Raw genomic sequence first — 18423 nt, forward strand, 5'->3', positions numbered from 1 at the left:
TCTGCCCTCCCCACACCCAAAGCAGATGCAGCCCCATCCCTCCAGGTGCCTAATCCCAAGATCCAAATCAAAATTCACTTGATGGAGATGAGTCCATCACCCAAATCCCTGTGGGCAGCTGCAGTCCCTCCTTCCTCTCTCCCTCTCTTCCTCACCACCACTATCAATGCCTGTGGCCATGCCTGACCTTGTTTGCAGCCTGCTTCTCACCAGTTCTCATTTTGGGGAATGACACAAAACCAGCCCTTTGGCCAGCTCAGGACACACTCCCTCCATTTCTTCTGCTGGAGAACAAACCCAGGCTGACATTGCCACCAGCTCCTCCCCTGTGCTCCCTCCCCACCGTGACCAGGCCAAGGCAGCACAACAGCAGCACCACCAAACCTTCTGCAATATCCTCACTGCATCCAAAGCCTACAGGAGCCCAATATCTCAATATCCAGACCCTGCAGGAGCCCAATATCTCAATATCCAAACCTTACAGGAGCCCAATATCTCAATATCCAAATCCTACAGGAGCCCAATATCTCACTGTATCCAAATCCTACAGGAGCCCAATATCTCACTGTATCCAAATCCTACAGGAGCCCAATATCTCAATATCCAAATCCTACAGGAGCCCAATATTCTCACTGTATCCAAACCTTACAGGAGCCAAATATCTCAATATCCAAATGCTATAGGAGCCCAATATCTTAATATCCAAACCCTCCAGGAGCCCAATATTCTCACTGTATCCAAACCCTACAGGAGCCCAATGTGCCCAATATTCTCACTGTATCCAAATCCTACCAGGAGCCCAGTATCTCAGTATCCAAACAGGAGCCCAATATCTCAATATCCAAAGCCTACAGAAGCCCAATATTCTCACTATATATAAACCCTACAGGAACCCAATATCTCCCTATCCAAATCCTACAGGAGCCCAATATTCTCACTGTATCCAAATCCTACAGGAGCCCAATATCTCAATATCCAGACCCTATAGGAGCCCAATATCTCAATATCCAAATCCTACAGCCCAATATCCTCACTGTATCCAAACCTTACAGGAGCCAAATATCTCAATATCCAAATGCTATAGGAGCCCAATATCTTAATATCCAAACAGGAGCCCAATATCTCAATATCCAAACCCTCCAGGAGCCCAATATCCTCACTGTATCCAAATCCTACAGGAGCCCAATATGCCCAATATTCTCACTGTATCCAAATCCTACCAGGAGCACAGTATCTCAATATCCAAACAGGAGCCCAATATCTCAATATCCAAACCCTACAGGAGCCCAATATCTCACTGTATCCAAATCCTACAGGAGCCCAATATCTCAATATCCAAACCCTACAGGAGCCCAATATCTCAATATCCAAACAGGAGCCCAATATCTCAATATCCAAACCCTACAGGAGCCCAATATCTCTATATCCAAATCCTACAGGAGCCCAATACCTCAATATCCAAATCCTACAGGAGCCCAATATCTCAATATCCAAATCCTACAGGAGCCCAATATCTCAATATCCAAACCCTACAGGAGCCCAATATCTCAATATCCAAATAGGAGCCCAATATCTCAATATCCAAAGCCTACAGAAGCCCAATATTCTCACTATATCCAAACCCTACAGGAACCCAATATCTCCCTATCCAAATCCTACAGGAGCCCAATATTCTCACTGTATCCAAATCCTACAGGAGCCCAATATCTCAATATCCAGACCCTACAGGAGCCCAATATCTCAATAGCCAAATCCTACAGGAGCCCAATATTCTCACTGTATCCAAATCCTACAGGAGCCCAATATCTCAATATCCAGACCCTACAGGAGCCCAATATCTCAATAGCCAAAGCCTACAGAAGCCCAATATTCTCACTGTACCCAAACCCTACAGGAGCCCAATATCTCAATATCCAGACCCTACAGGAGCCCAAGGGCAGAGCCAGCAGGAGTGCCCAGGGAACATCACCCCAAGGAGCAGGGGGAAAGCCCTGCCCTGCTCAGCCCCTGTGCACATGGGCTGAGAGTGGATCATTCCTCCTCCTTACAAATAGGGAACAGCAATATTTATTAAACATGTCTAGTTTTTCTGCTTTATTATGCATTTTACCTCTCCTCAGCCGTGATAAGTCTACACAAACCATTATTAGAATTTCTTTTGTTCCTAATACAAATACTTTCTTACTGTTCCTTGCACTGACAGTCACAGATTTTTTTCCCCTTGTGTTTTTAACTTCCTTTATCCATTTTCTGCACTTGATAACTTCTAACTCAAGGATAACTGTCATCTCTTCCTCTTAATATTCCTTTTTTTCCCTTTTATTCTGTTTTATTTCTACCCTGCTCACAGGAGCTCAGGCTGCAAGGAAGGGAGGGGAAGCAGGGGAGGGGGCTCAGGTCCTGCCCCACACCAGCTGGACCCTACATGGAGACCAATTTTAAGCCCAGACAATGGGGCAGTGACCTCACTTTGGTAAAAATGCCTGCAAATGGCACAGAGGACAGCAGAGACCCAAAAAATGAAACTCAGGATCTTCCTGTAAAATCCCACCTGTAACCAGGCTGCAGGGTGGGAGCTGAGGAGGGCCTGAGCCAAAGGGAGCCCCTCTGAGTAAGCCAGACACCATCAAAACCAAAGTGAAAACAGATGCCAGCATATAAAACCTATTTAAACTAAAGCCTGAGAAAATCAAAGTTACAGGAACATCCAGTGTAAGTGAAGCATTTTCTATTGATGAGGTCATAAATGTTCTGTATCCCTGAAGAGCTTCATAAAATTTCAGGTAGGAGACAAAGACTCAAGGCATTGCAATCCAGATCCAAATTACATGGGAATGATGGAGCTGTGTTGACAGAGAAGCAAAGTGCAGCCCAAGAAATGAAACAAGATTATTATGACAGAAGGTAGCAGAGAACCCTGAAGGACTGGGAGCCCATCCCAGAAAAGCAGAGCACAGAGGGATGCTCAAAATGCCAAGGAACACCAGAGAGGCTGCAGCTCTCTGCCAAGGCAGGAAACACAATTTCAGTCAGAGGAGAATTCAGACAATTCTATAGAGACTTGCAAATGTGAAAGGCAGTTTGATGCAAAATGGTGCTCAAGGTCCCACACACAGCACTTCTGTCCCCAGACATGGCACATCAGGGAATCCCAGGCTAGATTGAGTTGGGAAGGACCTTAAATCCCACCCAGTGCCACCCCTGCCATGGCAGGGACACCTCCCACTGTCCCAGGTGCTCCCAGCCCTGCCCAGCCTGGCCTTGGGCACTGCCAGGGATCCAGGGGCAGCCACAGCTGCTCTGGGCACCCTGTGCCAGGGCCTGCCCACCCTCACAGGGAACAATTCCCAATTCCCAATATCCCATCCATCCCTGCCCTCTGGCAGTGGGAGCCATTCCCTGTGTCCTGTCCCTCCATCCCTTGTGAAGAATCTCTCTCCATGTTTCTTGCAGGCTCCCACAGTGAGGTCACCCCAAAGCCTTCTCTGAACAATTCCAATTCTCTCAGCTTTTCCTCACAGGAGGAACCATTCTGTGATTCTATAAACAGGAAAATTTGTTAAGAGTGTCAATGGAGCAGCTAAAAGGCCTTGCAGGTGAGGTGGAAAACTTGGAGATGATTATCACCTTCCAAAGGGGGTTTGTTAAACAAAAATCATACTTTAACAGCAGAGGGGAAAAGGCCATTAGAAATAAAAAGTCGCCCTCAGAAAGAAATCCAAATTAGGAGAATATAAACTCAAGGAAGCTACACTTTAAGCCATAAAAAAGTCAATCCAGAAAAAGATTTTGAGAAACAGGTCACTGAAGAAAAAAAAGAAACTAATAATCAAACACACAAGCAGCAGAAATCTGCCAGATTCTGATATAAATCAAGTACTGAAGAAAGATAAAACCACAGGATAAAAATTCAACTTCTTTGCACCAGAGCTCATTTGTGATAGGATTCCCAGACTCTTCCTTCATGAGGAATGAGGGGAGCATCTGCCTCAAACTGCAGGAAAAGCTCCAGACCTGCCTAGCAAAATTAACAGCAAAAACTTAAAAATCTCCAGGGCCCAACAGCATCTAGCCAAAAGTCTGAAAGGCATTAAGCTATGAAAATCACCCAGCACCCCCAAAATCACGGCTGTCCACCTATGACCCAGCCAGCACTGAATGTGACCCCACTGTTTCAAAAGGCTCCAAGGAACTGCAGAACTTCATATTCGTGGCAGAAAAATTACTATAAACAGTAACTAAAAAAAAAAAAAAAAAAAAAAAACAAGGAAAAAAAAAAAAAACCCAAAACAGAATAATTCAAAGTGTTCCCATGGATTAGAAAGGAACACCAGGAGTCACTCTGGTTCCTGCAGCCATCAGAGGCAGCTGCAGGTAGAACAGGGCGTGGTGCACCCAGACTTCCAAAAAAGTTTGCTCTGCAAAGGCTCTCGTGGCAAGTGCACTCACAGCACTTTCACATGCACAGGATGAAGTAAGAAGTCACCTCATTGATTAACCACTGATTAAGAGAGGGAAAATAAAGGGCAGGAACAGTTCATTATCACAGTGGGGTCCCACAGCCATCTGCTCCGAGTGCCGGGTGAGGTTGGGGAGGGAACAGATCAGGGAAAGCAGCCCTGGAGCACACAGAGGTGCCCAAATGAGCCACCAGCACCCACCAAGGTGCCCAAATGAGCCACCAGCACCCATCAAGGCAAGGCAGGGGCTCATGGGCACCTCTGCAGCAGCTGAGAGCCTCTGATGGAACCTTGGGAGGGAGCAGAGCAGGGAAAGCAGCTCCTGGAGCACACCAAGGTGCCCAAATGAGCCACCAGCACCCACCAAGGCAAGGCAGGAGGCTCAGGGGCACCACAGGGGCACCTCTGCAGCAGCTGGGACCCTCTGATGGAACCAGCAACTCATTTTGGGCCTGGGGACAGAAATGTGCCCGTGCATACAGCCTCACCCACAGCCCCGGTGATCCACCTGCACAGAGACTGCAAAACAAAACCAGGGAGCAGACAAGGGCAAGAAGGGTGATCCAGCCAGGCAAACTCTCCTGTGCCATGGACAAGGTGGCCAGAACAGCCCCAAAGAGCACCTCAGGGAAAAGGGACACCAGGATGGCTCAGCTTTGCTTCCCAAAGCACAAAGCTAAGCCCTAAAAATAAATCCCACAAGCAAGCGAAAGCAAATATTTTTCAGTCCCCTATTTGCCTAAATAAATTGCAGATGCTGCAATTATCCAAATGATTGCCTTGGTGGTGGGTAATGCCAGGCTATGGAAAATCCACATCCCAAGGGGCTGCAGCACATCCTGGGACAAGCTCTGAGGAGCCTCCAAAGTGGGCACAGCACTGAGGTGACCAAGAAACTCACCTGAAGCAGTGGAAAATACAGCTCTGACAGTAAATCATGTGTCCCATAGCTGGAGTTACAAAAGACCTGAGTATGGGACAGCTGGCAAGGCTGTAGGCTCACAAGGAAACCCCAAAACCATCCTGCATCAGCCTTTTCTTCTTCTGATTTATGGGGTTGGTCACCCCACAACACCTGGTGATGGAGAATTGGGAATGAGAGTTGCTGACGGCCTTTGAAAAGGCATCCCCGTGATGGAGAGGGCACAGAAACACCCAGGGAGGGCAGGAGACACCAAGGAGCTCAAGCTGGGAGAGCAGAGAGCTCCTGCAAAGGGACAGAGCTGAGAGCAAAACTCCCTGTGCCCTGAAACAGAGATGGGAAACACAGCAGAGCAGCAAAGTCAAAGGAAAATACAGGAGGAGAGACTTGTGGAGGTGTCCAAGGGGGGAAAATGGTTATGATCCAACATCTCACCTTGCCCATGCAGAATTACCAACAGATCTTTCACAGAATTATCAACAGATCTTGCACAGAAATTAGGAATGAAGGCAGCATGCTTGCTGAGCCCTCAGCTCTTCCACCCAGCACTGGGCCACCTCTGACACCCCTAAATAATCTCCAGGAAGAAAGAACGGTTCCAAATTCTTTGAGTTTACAGCCTGAAGCTTGGAAAAATGTAACAAAAATAATTGGACAAAAAGTTGAAAACTTCTGGTGTCCCAAAAAGAAAAGAAAAAAAAAGTTTCTGCTTCTGAAAAATTTCCTACTGCTCTTTTGGGTTTGTGGGATCATTAAAATAGCTGAGCTGGGAACGTCATGACTTGGTTGGTTTGGCTAATAAAGAGTACCTTCTGGGCTGGAACAGTGGGGATGTTTATGGGGAAAAAAAGGCTTTTTGTGAAGAAAATGGAGTCAACTATTGATATGCAAAATAGTCCAAATTATTATTTATATAGGAAACTATCCTAACGTGATCAAACTTTAAATATTAAAAACAAAAAACTAACCCAACACTTTGGCAGAAAAGGAACTAAAAGTAGTATTGCTGGTGCCAGAGTATTGCTTAATGAGAGGTTGTAATAATGGATTTGTACTCCTTGTGTGAGGCTCTCCTGCCATAGAGACAGCTCAGGTAGAGGGATGGGGTGTTTTGGAAACAACATTGGCCAAACACTTGAAAATTCCATAAATCAAGCAAAGACAGATTTTTTTTTTTTCTATTTTTGGGTGGAAGGAAGGAAGAGCCTTGAAAAATGTAAATATTCAAATGCAATTTTTTCCTCCAGAATGCTGTTTTGCTCATGATATTCTCCTAACAAAACAAACTCCTCCTGTCCTGCAGAGGCAAAGGGACAGGCTGGAGCCCAGGAATTAGGGAATGTTTCACTGACTTCAGTCAGAGCTGCTTGTAGGGAAATTCAACCACAAGCCTAAATCCCCACAGGACTCGTCCCTAAGTGAATTCCAAAGCAGAACAAAAATTAGAGATTGAAGATTAAAAATAAAAAAAAATTTTTTCAAAAACCCCAAACCACATCTCCTATGAGGAAAAGTCAAGACAGAAATGGAAAATTCCTTGCTGGCAAGGATGCTAATTGCATACCTTGTGCTAAGAGCTGAATATCATAAATTTCTACATATATATTTAATTAGGTTAATTTGCAAACCGTAGACATATGTCTGCTTAAAGCAGACAGGAACATTTCATTTTATACATTTTAAATCTCACATAATGAACTCCAATCACAAGCAGTGTTTATGCTGCAGGAGGACGGCCAGGAGCTCCCTGTCAAAGGAGGGAAGCACAAACATTTCCCACTCACACAAACAAACAGCCACAACGTGGGACTTATCTCCTCCACCTTATCAGGAACCAAAAGCAAACGCAGCAGCACTCTAAGCAAATCTACTTGCTGGCAACTAAACCAAATCAGATTACATGGGGGGGGAAAAAAAAAAAGAAAAAACAACAACAAAAAACCAAACAAACAAGGGAAAAAAACACCAAAAATTTAAATATGCGCAAGATTTCAAGAAAAGGGACCTCACTGAATTTTGAGGTTTTTTCTCATTTATGAAGGTCACTGCTGTTCCCTCCATGTGGATCACAGAATATCCACAGATGGAAGAAATCCACCAGGATCCCCCAGCAGCCCCAGCCTGGGCACCCCTGGCAGCGCTGCCCAAAGGCTCCTGGAGCTCTGGCAGCCTCGGGGCCGTGCCCATTCCCTGGGCAGCCTGGGCAGTGCCAGCACCCTCTGGGGTGCTGTTCTCCAATAAATGTTCCAGGGGACTCCCACATCCCCTGGCATCTGCCAGCAGCCCCAGGAGCAGCACACAGCAGGGCTCCCAGGCCCCTGGGGATGCACTGTGGCTCTCTGGGTACATTTACATTTTTTAATCTCTCTTTTACATTTACATTTTTTATTTCTCACCCAGTGCCCTCCCCAGCTCCAGGCACAGTGGTTCCCCTGCCAGGCTGAGTCTCTGGCACGTCCTAACAAACCCCATGGAGCAGAAATGCCAATTCCAACTGCTGTTATCACCAACCAGGCAAATTTAAAGGCCTCTAAAATAAAGGCATGTAAGAAAGTAAAAGTATGCCTCCCTTGGAGTTAATGTGCAGTAACCCCAGCAGTACTAACCATAAACAGAGAGATGCCCTGAAGCCAAGTCAAAACACACCCCAGGGCACCTTCCTGGTGGTCATTCATTAATTCCTTCCCTGGTGAAGTCCAACTCCAGCCCTGCCAGTCCAACCCCAGGCCAGGCCCCAGCCTGTTCCCTAGTGTCACTGCCACTGCCATTGCCCCCCAGCATCTTCAACAGCATCCCCTGACTGCAAAGAGAAATCCCAGTGACTCCCAAGGGGATTTTCAGAACCCCCTGCCACCAGCCTGATCCAAATCCAGCCCTCCCTCCCTACAGAGGTTTCCAAAATGCATGCACAAATTCAAAAAGGTGTTTTATTCCCAGCCAATAATTATCCTGCCTTCTTACAACTCTCTTCCCACCCTCAAAATCACAAATATCTCACAAATGCCAGTGAAAGCTCAGGATTTGCAGCCCACAGAGTAAGGCACATCAGACCTCAAGTGACAGATTTACACCCAGAAAAGCAGGAGCTATTCTTGGGTTTGGAGCCAGAGCCCTACTGGGGCTGCCTGCATGCTGTTCTCTGGATGCTCCCAGCTCCATCCACCAGCCTGCAGACTTAATCAAGAAATTGTACAAATCTGCTGGAAACTGGTTTCATTCATTCATCCTCTCCTCGTGTAACCAAGTAAATAGAATAGTAGTAAAAAAAAAAAAAAATCTCACCAAAACAGAGACAACTCGATTTCCAGGGTGCAGCACCCACACCCTGCCCTGCTCCCAGCCCACGTCGCTCCAGGTTCTCCTCCAGGTTCCCCTCCTGGCTCTCCCACACCAGCAGAGCTGCTGGCTTTGGATGCAGTTCTGAAAACTGAGGTTTAATATTTCTAAAAATAGGTCTGAAGCAATTAAATACTTGCACTAAAATTGTTCTCAACATACTGGAAGCAGTAAATGACGGCCCTTCAACGCAAACACACCCAACTCCTGCAAACTGACTTGTGCTGCTATTTTCAGGCAGGAAAGGATACCTACACCCACACAGAGCAAAAAATCAACTTCCATAAGATTACTGCTGCCTGTGTGTATCTAGTAAAATGAAATCACAACAAATATTAAATCCTGAAGAGCCTGGAGACACAGTGGTGCCATCGGGACACCAGCACTGGCGTGTGAGCACATTTGGCCACCCAGCCTGGCTCAGCTCACTGCCAGTGGGAAGGTCTGACATACCTGGCTGCTCTCACTTCTGTCAGTTGCTGAGATATCAAACCTTGTGTGATAACAGCCCTGATTTCTAAACCAGGGCAGGAAACACCACAGAGCTCCTGTGTTCCTGGCCTAGGCACAGCATGGACCCAACATCCCTCACAGCATCCCAGACCCACCCAAGAGCCTCCTTGCATCCAGGAGTGTCCAAGGCACATCCACATGCACCAACACAGCATTCTGATCCCTCAAATACCTATGGCAGCTCCTCCAGGCTCCAGCAGCTCCTCTCTGCTCCACACTCTGACATTCATGGTTCCCTTTGTCAGCCCCTTATCAGTGCAGGCAAATTCTCCAGTCTCTACTTCTCCACTTCCAGCCTTATTTTCCACATTTCACCAGCCAAATATAGACATGAAACAAGCAGGAGTGCTGGGAATCACAAGCAAGGAAAGCCTTGCCTATATAATTAAATCTTTGCAGGTACAGTACAGCAGAGAAACCTTTCTAAGCACACACTGGAGTGCCTTGGAAATACAGGTGAGGGAGATCAAGGGAGGGACACTGGAGAGCCTTGGAAATACAGGTGAGGGAAATCAAGGGAGGGACACTGGAGTGCCTTGGAAATACAGGTGAGGGAAATCAAGGGAGGGACACTGGGGTGCTTTGGAAATACAGGTGAGGGAAATCAAGGGAGGGACACTGGAGAGCCTTGGAAATACAGGTGAGGGAAATAAAGGGAGGGACACTGGAGTGCCTTGGAAATACAGGTGAGGGAAATAAAGGGAGGGACTCCCTAGGAAAGCTGCTCTAGCAGAGGAACTGGTGTGGTGACACTGCTCCCACCACCAAAAAGCACAAAGCTTGGCCACCCTTGGCCCTTGCCATGGGGACAGCCCCATGTCAGGGCTCTGCAGTTTCACCCCAGAAGAGCCACATGGTCTCCAGCTTCTCCAGAGGCAGCACAGCTCCGTAAGGGCCATCACCTGCCAGGGTGGGACTCTGCCCTGGCCTGGGCCAAGAGTCACCTGGGCACAGCCAGGGAGGCACAGGCAGGGGTGCAGCTGCTCTGAGCCCATCCAGGGCAGGCAGAACACGCCCTGTGCCCCTCAGGCTGCCCCAGGCAGGATCCCAGCTGGAGCAGGAGCTCCCAGCGTGCTGGCACAAGCCCTCGCAGCCCGGTCAGTGAACCAGAGCTAACTGCCACTCAAGCGCCAAAAATCTGGAAAACACACAGCACAAGAACTCTTCTCCATGGGTACAGAGGGGGGTTAATTAAGGGGATGGATTCTAATCTACCTGTGTCACTGCCATGCTGCTCGTGCCCTCTGTGCTGCCTCCTTGCCCAAATGCACCACTCAGAACACAAAGCTTCTCTGCACTTTCAATGAGCACAGGGGAGAATTTGCTTGATTTAATCTCTTTTTTCTGCCACTGCTCACTTTGGGACAATCCAACAAGTGAAACCCAAGCAGCTCAGCCACCAAGCAGCTTGGCCAGCACCTCCCTGTGCATTTCCACTCTCAGCAGTGCTGGAGTACAAACCCCACATTTCAGGAGATGACCTGTGTCCATCATTTGGGCTCTGACACGCATGTTCCAGCATGAGCAAAGCAATTTCAGTGTGGAAAGAAATTTACTGCTGATCCCAGCCCAAGGGATGACCAACACTGACACTGAGCATCCTGCCCCACCAGCAGCAGGGGACAGAAAGGTCCAGGGATGAGAGGATCCAATGGACTCAAGGTCTGACCATCAAAGCTCAACCAAGGGACCACTGTGACTGTACCCTGGAACACCAAGGAGAGAGTGCAAGGCAGCTTTGATGTCTTTGGCACATCTTGGGAAGAGACCTCCTGTGCAGAGAGAGCATCTGCCCAGCCTTTCCCCTCCTCCAGAGGAGACACAAGTGAGCAGCAAGGCCTGCCACATCCCAGGGTCACCTGAACAGCCACAGCCACATCCCAGCTTCCCTACACCCAGCAGGGACAGCAGGCACCAAACCCTGCTCCACCCAGAGCCCTCCACACAGCTGCAACCATGGGTTTGGGGAGAAACAGCTGCTGCTGAAGCCACCATCAACTCAACCTTCTGCTTATTATTTTTGATTATTAAATTCTGCATCCTCTTGGTTCTGTTCCCATGCTACAAGCTCTATACATGTGGTGTATATTATATATCACACATTGTGTACTACACAGACTCGTGTTTTTCCACTCCCTCTCTGTTCCAACTTTACCCCACTGTCACCAGAGCTAACCAAAGCCACCAGCAGCTGCTCCTACACAGGGCACCTTCCCCACACAGCAGGAGCCCCTGCCTTCCCCATCCCTTTTCCTGGTGCCATGGTTTCAAAATTCAGCTCTCACGTGATGAGGCAGAGCCACTGTGACAAGCTGCACCAGAGCCCTGTGCCCCTGATGAAAGGCACATTGCAAATGGTTATTTTTCATATACTATCCATGGTAAACAGCAGCATTCATTTCTATTCCCTTGCTCCAGACAAATCAATGATTGTTAATGCAAAGTCAACACGTCCAGATGTAGTTTGCATACTAGTTAACCACTAAATTGGCATCACATAGTACAAAATAATCAAGAGACATTCAAGGAACCAAACAAAAGCAAAAAGGAGGCAGATGACTAGCAATTAATCCATAAAAGACCTTTAAAAATTAGAAACTTCTTCCCCAGAAAACACGGTATGGCCAAATGGAATCCGTAAATGTGAAATTCCAAATATGCACAATGCTGGATGCACAGAAACGTGGAAATTGCAATAAATAAATATCTCCTGGGGCCATTTCCCCACATCCCTTACCAAGAACACACACGGCCTCCAGCAGCACTGGCAGCCCCTGCCCAGGCACCTCTTCCCCTCACCCCCCTTGGTACATGATGTACAAACAGTGCCTGACCTGGCAAACCTCTGACAAAACTCACATTTTGGGGTGGCTCCCCACACCTGCAGGAGCACCCGTGTCTGTTTGACAGCTCCCAGCACACAAACAAGCACCTGCAGGGACCCAAGCGTGGACTGGAGCAAGCCCAGAGTAGCACCCCCAGGGAATGGGGGATGCAGCAAACGCTGGGGATGTGCCACCCTTGTGCACACCCTCACCCCACAGCACCCCGGGCAGGCTGGCACACTCCCCTGTGCCAATCTCAAATCTGAGCCACGCTCAAGCTGAGGATGCTCAAGTAGAGCCCACCAGGGACTCCATGGGCAGTGCCAGGGACCCAACAGTGCCACACACCCGGAGCCAGCGGGGCCCTGCAGGACCTGCACATGGGGGCTGTGCCATGGGGGCTGTGCCAGGGGGCTGTGCCTGTCCATGGGGCTGTGCCAGGGAGGGGCTGTGCCATGGGGACCTGTCCATGGGGGCTGTACCAGGGGGCTGTGCCTGTCCATGGGGCTGTGCCAGGGGGGGGCTGTGCCATGGAGACCTGTCCATGGGGGCTGTACCAGGGGGCTGTGCCAGGGGGGCTGTGCCATGGGGGCAGTGCCTGTCCATGGGGGCTGTGCCATGGGGGGGTGTGCCATGGGGCTGTGCCAGGGGGCTGTGCCAGGGGGACCTGTCCATGGGGCTGTGCCAGGGGGGGGGCTGTGCCATGGGGGCTGTGCCATGGGGGGCTGTGCCATGAGGACCTGTCCATGGGGGCTGTGCCATGGGCACCACATCCAGGAGCAGCATCCAGGACCTCGTACCAAGTCCTGCCATGCCATGGTGGGAAAGTCGAAATCCTTGAATGGGCACAGCATCCAAAGAATTATTGACCCACAGAATATCCTGAGCTGGAGAGACCCCCCAGGATCCCCCAGCCCAGCCCCTGTCCCTGCCCAGCCCCACCCTGGGCACCCCTGGCAGCGCTGCCCAAAGGCTCCTGGAGCTCTGGCAGCCTCGGGGCCGTGCCCATTGCCTGGGCAGCCTGGGCAGTGCCAGCACCCTCTGGGGGCAGAGCCTTGCCCTGAGCTCCAGCCTGAGCTGCCCTGGCACAGTAGGCACAAATCCTGACTCTGTATCAGCATGACTCTTAGAGCAGGTTTCAACCCTCCCCCCTGCAAAATAAAATTAAAATTAAATTAATTTAATTTTTAGAACACTAATTCCACTCTAATTTCACTCCTGCACTTGCATAATTGCAAACTTGACTGTGCCACGTGACTGCACCCGTGAACTGAACTATTCCCAGCGTTGCATTATGGCAGTGATATATATTTAAATTATCCTGGAGTCATGCAATAACCTCCCAAGGTTTTATATGGCATTTGTATAAATATTATCTACTACTTTAATAATATTATGTCTGTTTTCATTCTGGGATGAAAATATGTCACTGAAAATGAGGTCCTGGAAATTTTTCTTTTTTAAAAAATACATTTCAGTTATGTCACAAGAAATCTGTTGGTATCACTCAGCTGAGCTCCCTCCCTCCCCTTCCCCTTCCAGGCTGCCAACAGCAATTTTGAAAAGGATAAAATATTGATCAACTTTCCAGAAGAAAAAAAAAAAAAAAAAAAAAAAGGGGGAAAAAAAATCCCCCTGAAGGCAGACTGCAATGAAAAATTATGAAATCTTTTCCAGGCAGGAGCAGGTTTGTGCTGGAAGGAGAGGCAGAAAGGTGAGATTCAGACCCATTAGAAGGAGCTGGTGCTGGAAAGCTGCAGCTCCCCAGGGAGTTGAGGATGGGAAGGGTTGCAGCTCCCAGAGCATCCCCGAGCAGAGCACACGGGCTCGCCCCCAGCGCCGCAGAGCTCACACAGCACCCCCAGCACAGCTGGGAATCCTCCAGCCAGGCCTGCCCTGCTCTGCTGCACCAGAAACTCAAAAGGCATCACTGCCACACTGGGCACCGTGAGCCCAGAAATGAGGCTTGCTCATTAATTTAATTAAAACGCAGCACCCATCGGTGCATCCCCCCCAAATCCCAAACCCACGGGGATGCTCCCCACAATCTCCAGGAGTGTGGCAGGGCTAAGGGAAAGCAGCATCAAAAGGTCTGGTTCACATGAGAAAAAAAATGTATGAAATCTTAAAATTAAAAAAAAAAAAATAAAAATTTACAGCTAAACAGTTTGTTGGGGTACAATGATATTGTAGTAAAAGTTCTGGGGTGCAGCTCAAGGAAGGGAAATCTTGGAGGGTAAGAATATGGAAAAGCCACCAGGCTACAGCTTCCTGGATGAAACCATGAATAAAATATTCTCTGGGATTGTTTAATCCAATTTGGAGCATTGTGTGTAATTTTTACCCAGATGTGGCACCCGGCTCTAAGTGCTCCACTGCCGGGCTGGCACCGGCCTCCCGCTCCATTGCATTTCCATTATTTGCTAAAAAAGGGATTCAGGAAGAGGGTGGGTCCCCTTCGGGGGGGCTGGGGGCAAATAAATGCAAAAATAAAAATATCGAGTTGACATTTCAGAGTATTTCTTCCTCCACCCAAGAGTTATCCTGCTTTGCAAATTTTTTCCATTTCCCCCCCCCTTTGAAAAACTCAAAACATGAAACAAATAAAGGGGAGAAAAGTGAAAACAGCCCCCAAGCCCTGAATTCACCAGCCATTCCTTTCTGATTTCCATCAAATATCAAATTACACGGAAGAGAAAATCAAAACCAAACAAAAAACCAAAATTAAAAAAAAAAAACTTTTCAGGGTTTTGAGATTCAAAATTAAAAATTCATTCTGGTTTGAAATTTAATTTTATTTTGTGCAGCACCCAGATTTCAGCCTTTACTAGTGGGTGCCTGGCAGCTCCAGAAATTCACTTTGGAGTTTAAAAATTTAAAAATGCTTTTTTTGAAAAAGAAAAAAAAAAAAAAAATCCAAACTGCTGCAGCTGTGGAGCCAGCCATCTTGCTATTTTGTCCCCATTTTAGAGAGGATACTGTGTCAAGGTTGGTAAAACTCAATGTTGACCTAATCTTTCCTTTCCTCTCCCTCCCCCACTTTTGGGTGGAAAGGCCATGTAGCTCTCCTAGATTGCTTTTTTCTTGAAACAATGCATGTTTCAGTGCTCTTTTGTTATTTATTTTTAAAAAGATCAATACCAAGACCCCAGTATTCAAGGGCAACCCTACAATAATAAACCAGTGTGTGCACAGTCCAGAACTCGCAGGCACTCTGTAACAGCAAAATAATAGGGATAGGACAGCATTTAAAACAAACAAACAAACAAAACAATTAAGAAAAACCCCACCAAAAATAATAATGAAAAAAAAAAATTTTCAATTCAAACTCCAGCAAGGCTTTAACAGTCAAGGAGAAAAAGGATTTTGAAATTGTGAAAAATATCATGGCTGAGCCCTTTAAAGGCACTTCAATTTGAAAAAAAATGAAAATCACAAAATCTGCAATTATATTTTCACAATATTGTTAATTATGCATATTCATAATATCATGGCGGACCTTATAATAAACCTGTGTAAATATTAGATTTATGTGAGCCATAGGACATGGAGTTATTACAGTGTGTTTAAAAAAAGAAGGGGAAAAAAACCCCTAAAAACCATAGTATGGAAATTTTCTTCTCTACAAAAGAAGTAGGAAATTAAATGCTGGAAACTGTTTTAATTATGCCAGGAGAAACCATCCAAAAAGCCAAGAAATTCTAAAATAAAACTGACATTCGACTCTTAATTTTGCTTGTCCTCGTGTTTTCTTGGACTGTGTTTAGAACCTCATTGTTTAACAGCAGTTTTGCATGAAATCCAAAATCACAAAAAAAAAAAAAAAATTTTGGGTGTGTCCACAGCAAATTTTCTGGGTTCTTCATTTTCCTGCAAAACTCCTCATTTCAAACAAAATAACTTTATAAGCACTGCAGCAAAAAGGAAAAAAAAAAATGAACCCTGAGTTTTGGCAGAGCTTGCTGCACAAGTTCAAAATTACAATGAAGCCCAATTCCTAATTGCTCCGGAACAGCAATTCTCCCACTTTCCCAAACTAATCCCTCCCTGCAGCTCACCCGGGGGGGCCCACCAAAAACTTGACTCACTTTCCTTTCCCAGCACTCTGCTGCTCCCAGGCTCCGTTTTTCTCCAGAAAATGGGGGTGGAGGGAGAAAAACCTGAATTCATTCAAATTCCTGTTTAATTTTCATTTCCATGAGCTGGGCTTTGGCTCCAAAAGGACAAACACGAAATTTACGGGGGGCTGCGGAAGCTGCCGGAGGAACCCCAACATAGGGGATCCAGCCCCAACTTTCTGGGAAAAAAATTTAGAAATAGCAGAATATTTCCTTTTTTTTTTTTTTCAATTTTAATTTTTTTTTTTTTATTTACGAAATAGTCTCCTCTAGGTGGCGTCGTTTTAATGGAAAAAAAAATGGGGGGGAAAAAAAAACCCAAAACGTTCCGGAGGAAAAATTAAGAGAAGGAGGAAAAAAAAATTTAAAACAAAAAAAAAAGAAAAAAAAAAAAGAAAGAAGGAAAAGAAAAAGAAAAAGGGCCGGGAAGGGGCGCGGGGTGCGGAGCGCGGCGGGGCCGGGCCGGGCCGGGCCGGGCTGCGGGGCCGGGCCGGGCCGAGGGGCGGCTCGTCCCCGACATGGCTGCTGAGCTCCGCTTTGTTTTCCGCCGGTCCGAGCGGCCGCGGGCTCCGGCACGGCGGGGTCCGAGGAGCCGCTGCCGGCGCTGCCCCCGCGCACTGCGCCAAAGCGCCGCCGGGGCTCCGCGACGGGGCGGCTGCGGCTGCCGCCCTCCCTCCTTCCCTTCCCTTCCGTTCCCTTCCTCCCCGCTCCCTCCGCCTCCCCCCGGGGACACGCCGCCCGGCCGCCGCGTACCTGCGCTGCCGCCGCCGGAGCGGAGCCGTCCGGCTGGTTCATGGGGCTGGGGCGGGAGCAGGCGAGCCCCGCGCCGCCGCGGCCTGCGATCCGCCCGCCGCGCACAAAGCCGCCGCCGCCGCCGCCGCTGCCTCCTTTCCGCCCTCCCAGGAGCGGCGAGTGGGGGCGATGCCCCCGCTGCGCGGGTGGGCGGCTCGCCGGGCTGCTGCAGCCCCCCTTCCCCCCGGGGCATGGGCCGGGGCGGCCGCCGCGGGCACGGGCGCTGCCGCTAGCGGCGCGGCGCGCAGGGCTGGGCGGGCGCCTCCCGCTGCCGAGCCCGCGCCGCCGCCATCACGAGCCGCTCTGGGGGCAGCTCCAGCCGCAGCGCGCTCGCAGCCGGCGGCGCCGGGAGAAAGGGGCTGAGTCTGGCCCGGCGCGGGAGCCCCGCCGCCCGCCCGGCCGGCCCCGCGCTGCCCTCCGCCCCCGCGCCGGGCACCGCGCAGCCCGGCCCGGCCCGGCCCGGCCGCCGCCCGGCGGGCGCGGGGCCGCTCGGCGCCGTGGGGCCGCTCCGCGCTGCGGCGCCCCCCGGGAGGTGTCCCGCGGTGGGTGGGTGTGCGGCGGGATGCGGGCTGCGGACCCGGGCCCCGCGGAACCCGGCCCCAACCCGGGCTGGGCAGGGGGCGAGAGCCCGGCCGGTGGGAGCTGCGGGCACAGCCCGGGTCCCTCACGGCTTCCCCAGGCCTCGCACCCCTCATACACCTCACTGAGCACGTGGGGAAGGGTCCAGGGACGAAGCGGCATCCGAGGGGATGCGGGGTGAGAGGGGACAGAGGGCCCGCCAGAAGGGACACGAGAGGACCGCTGGAGCTGGGTCAGGGAGGGTCAGGTTGGAGAACAGGGCAAGGTTCTTCCCCCAGAGGGTGCTGGCACTGCCCAGGCTGCCCAGGGAATGGGCACGGCCCCGAGGCTGCCAGAGCTCCAGGAGCCTTTGGGCAGCGCTGCCAGGGGTGCCCAGGGTGGGGCTGCTGGGGTGGCTGGGCTGGGACAGGAGCTGCACTCGATGATCCTTGTTGGTTTCTTCCATCTCAGGAAAGTCTGTGATTCCATGATTATCCGAATGGCTTGGGCAGCATCACCCCTGCCTCCTGTCCCCCAACTCTTTCTTTCCCCCACAGCACACCCAGGGCTGAAATCACCCCCTGCCCTTCTAGCCTTGAAGTTCCCAGCTCTTGGTCCTCTCATGTTTGAGAGTTCTTTTGCCACAACACAAAACAGTGGAAAGCCTTTCTCTACCCTCACACAAAACTCATCCCGACACCCTCCACAAAGAGCTTCTCCTCACCACGTGCTCACAACACTCATTTCTGCTCAGCAAACTTTCTTAATTTCGTCAGCAAACTTTGTTAATTTCCTCCAAAAAGAAAGGCAAAAAAATCAGTGCTTTTCTTCCCCTGGAAAGCACACAGCATTAACTATAAACATAATTACATCTCATACATACCTGGTGTTTTCTTCCT

The 18423-nt window shown here is 49.4% G+C and overlaps 1 protein-coding gene across 1 annotated transcript in view; it reads right to left on the minus strand.

Moving 5' to 3' along the window:
* The window catches only part of ZNF618 (zinc finger protein 618), a 152227-nt gene extending 135258 nt beyond the window's left edge, over window positions 1–16969 (minus strand). Inside the window, exon 1 of the mRNA XM_058038491.1 lies at window positions 16793–16969. Coding sequence (XP_057894474.1) covers window positions 16793–16969 — 177 coding nt within the window. The remainder of the gene's footprint in view (window positions 1–16792) is intronic.
* Window positions 16970–18423: the final 1454 nt, after the last annotated feature.

The sequence above is a fragment of the Melospiza georgiana genome, chromosome 20, assembly GCF_028018845.1.
Source record: "Melospiza georgiana isolate bMelGeo1 chromosome 20, bMelGeo1.pri, whole genome shotgun sequence".
Lineage (NCBI taxonomy): Eukaryota > Metazoa > Chordata > Aves > Passeriformes > Passerellidae > Melospiza > Melospiza georgiana.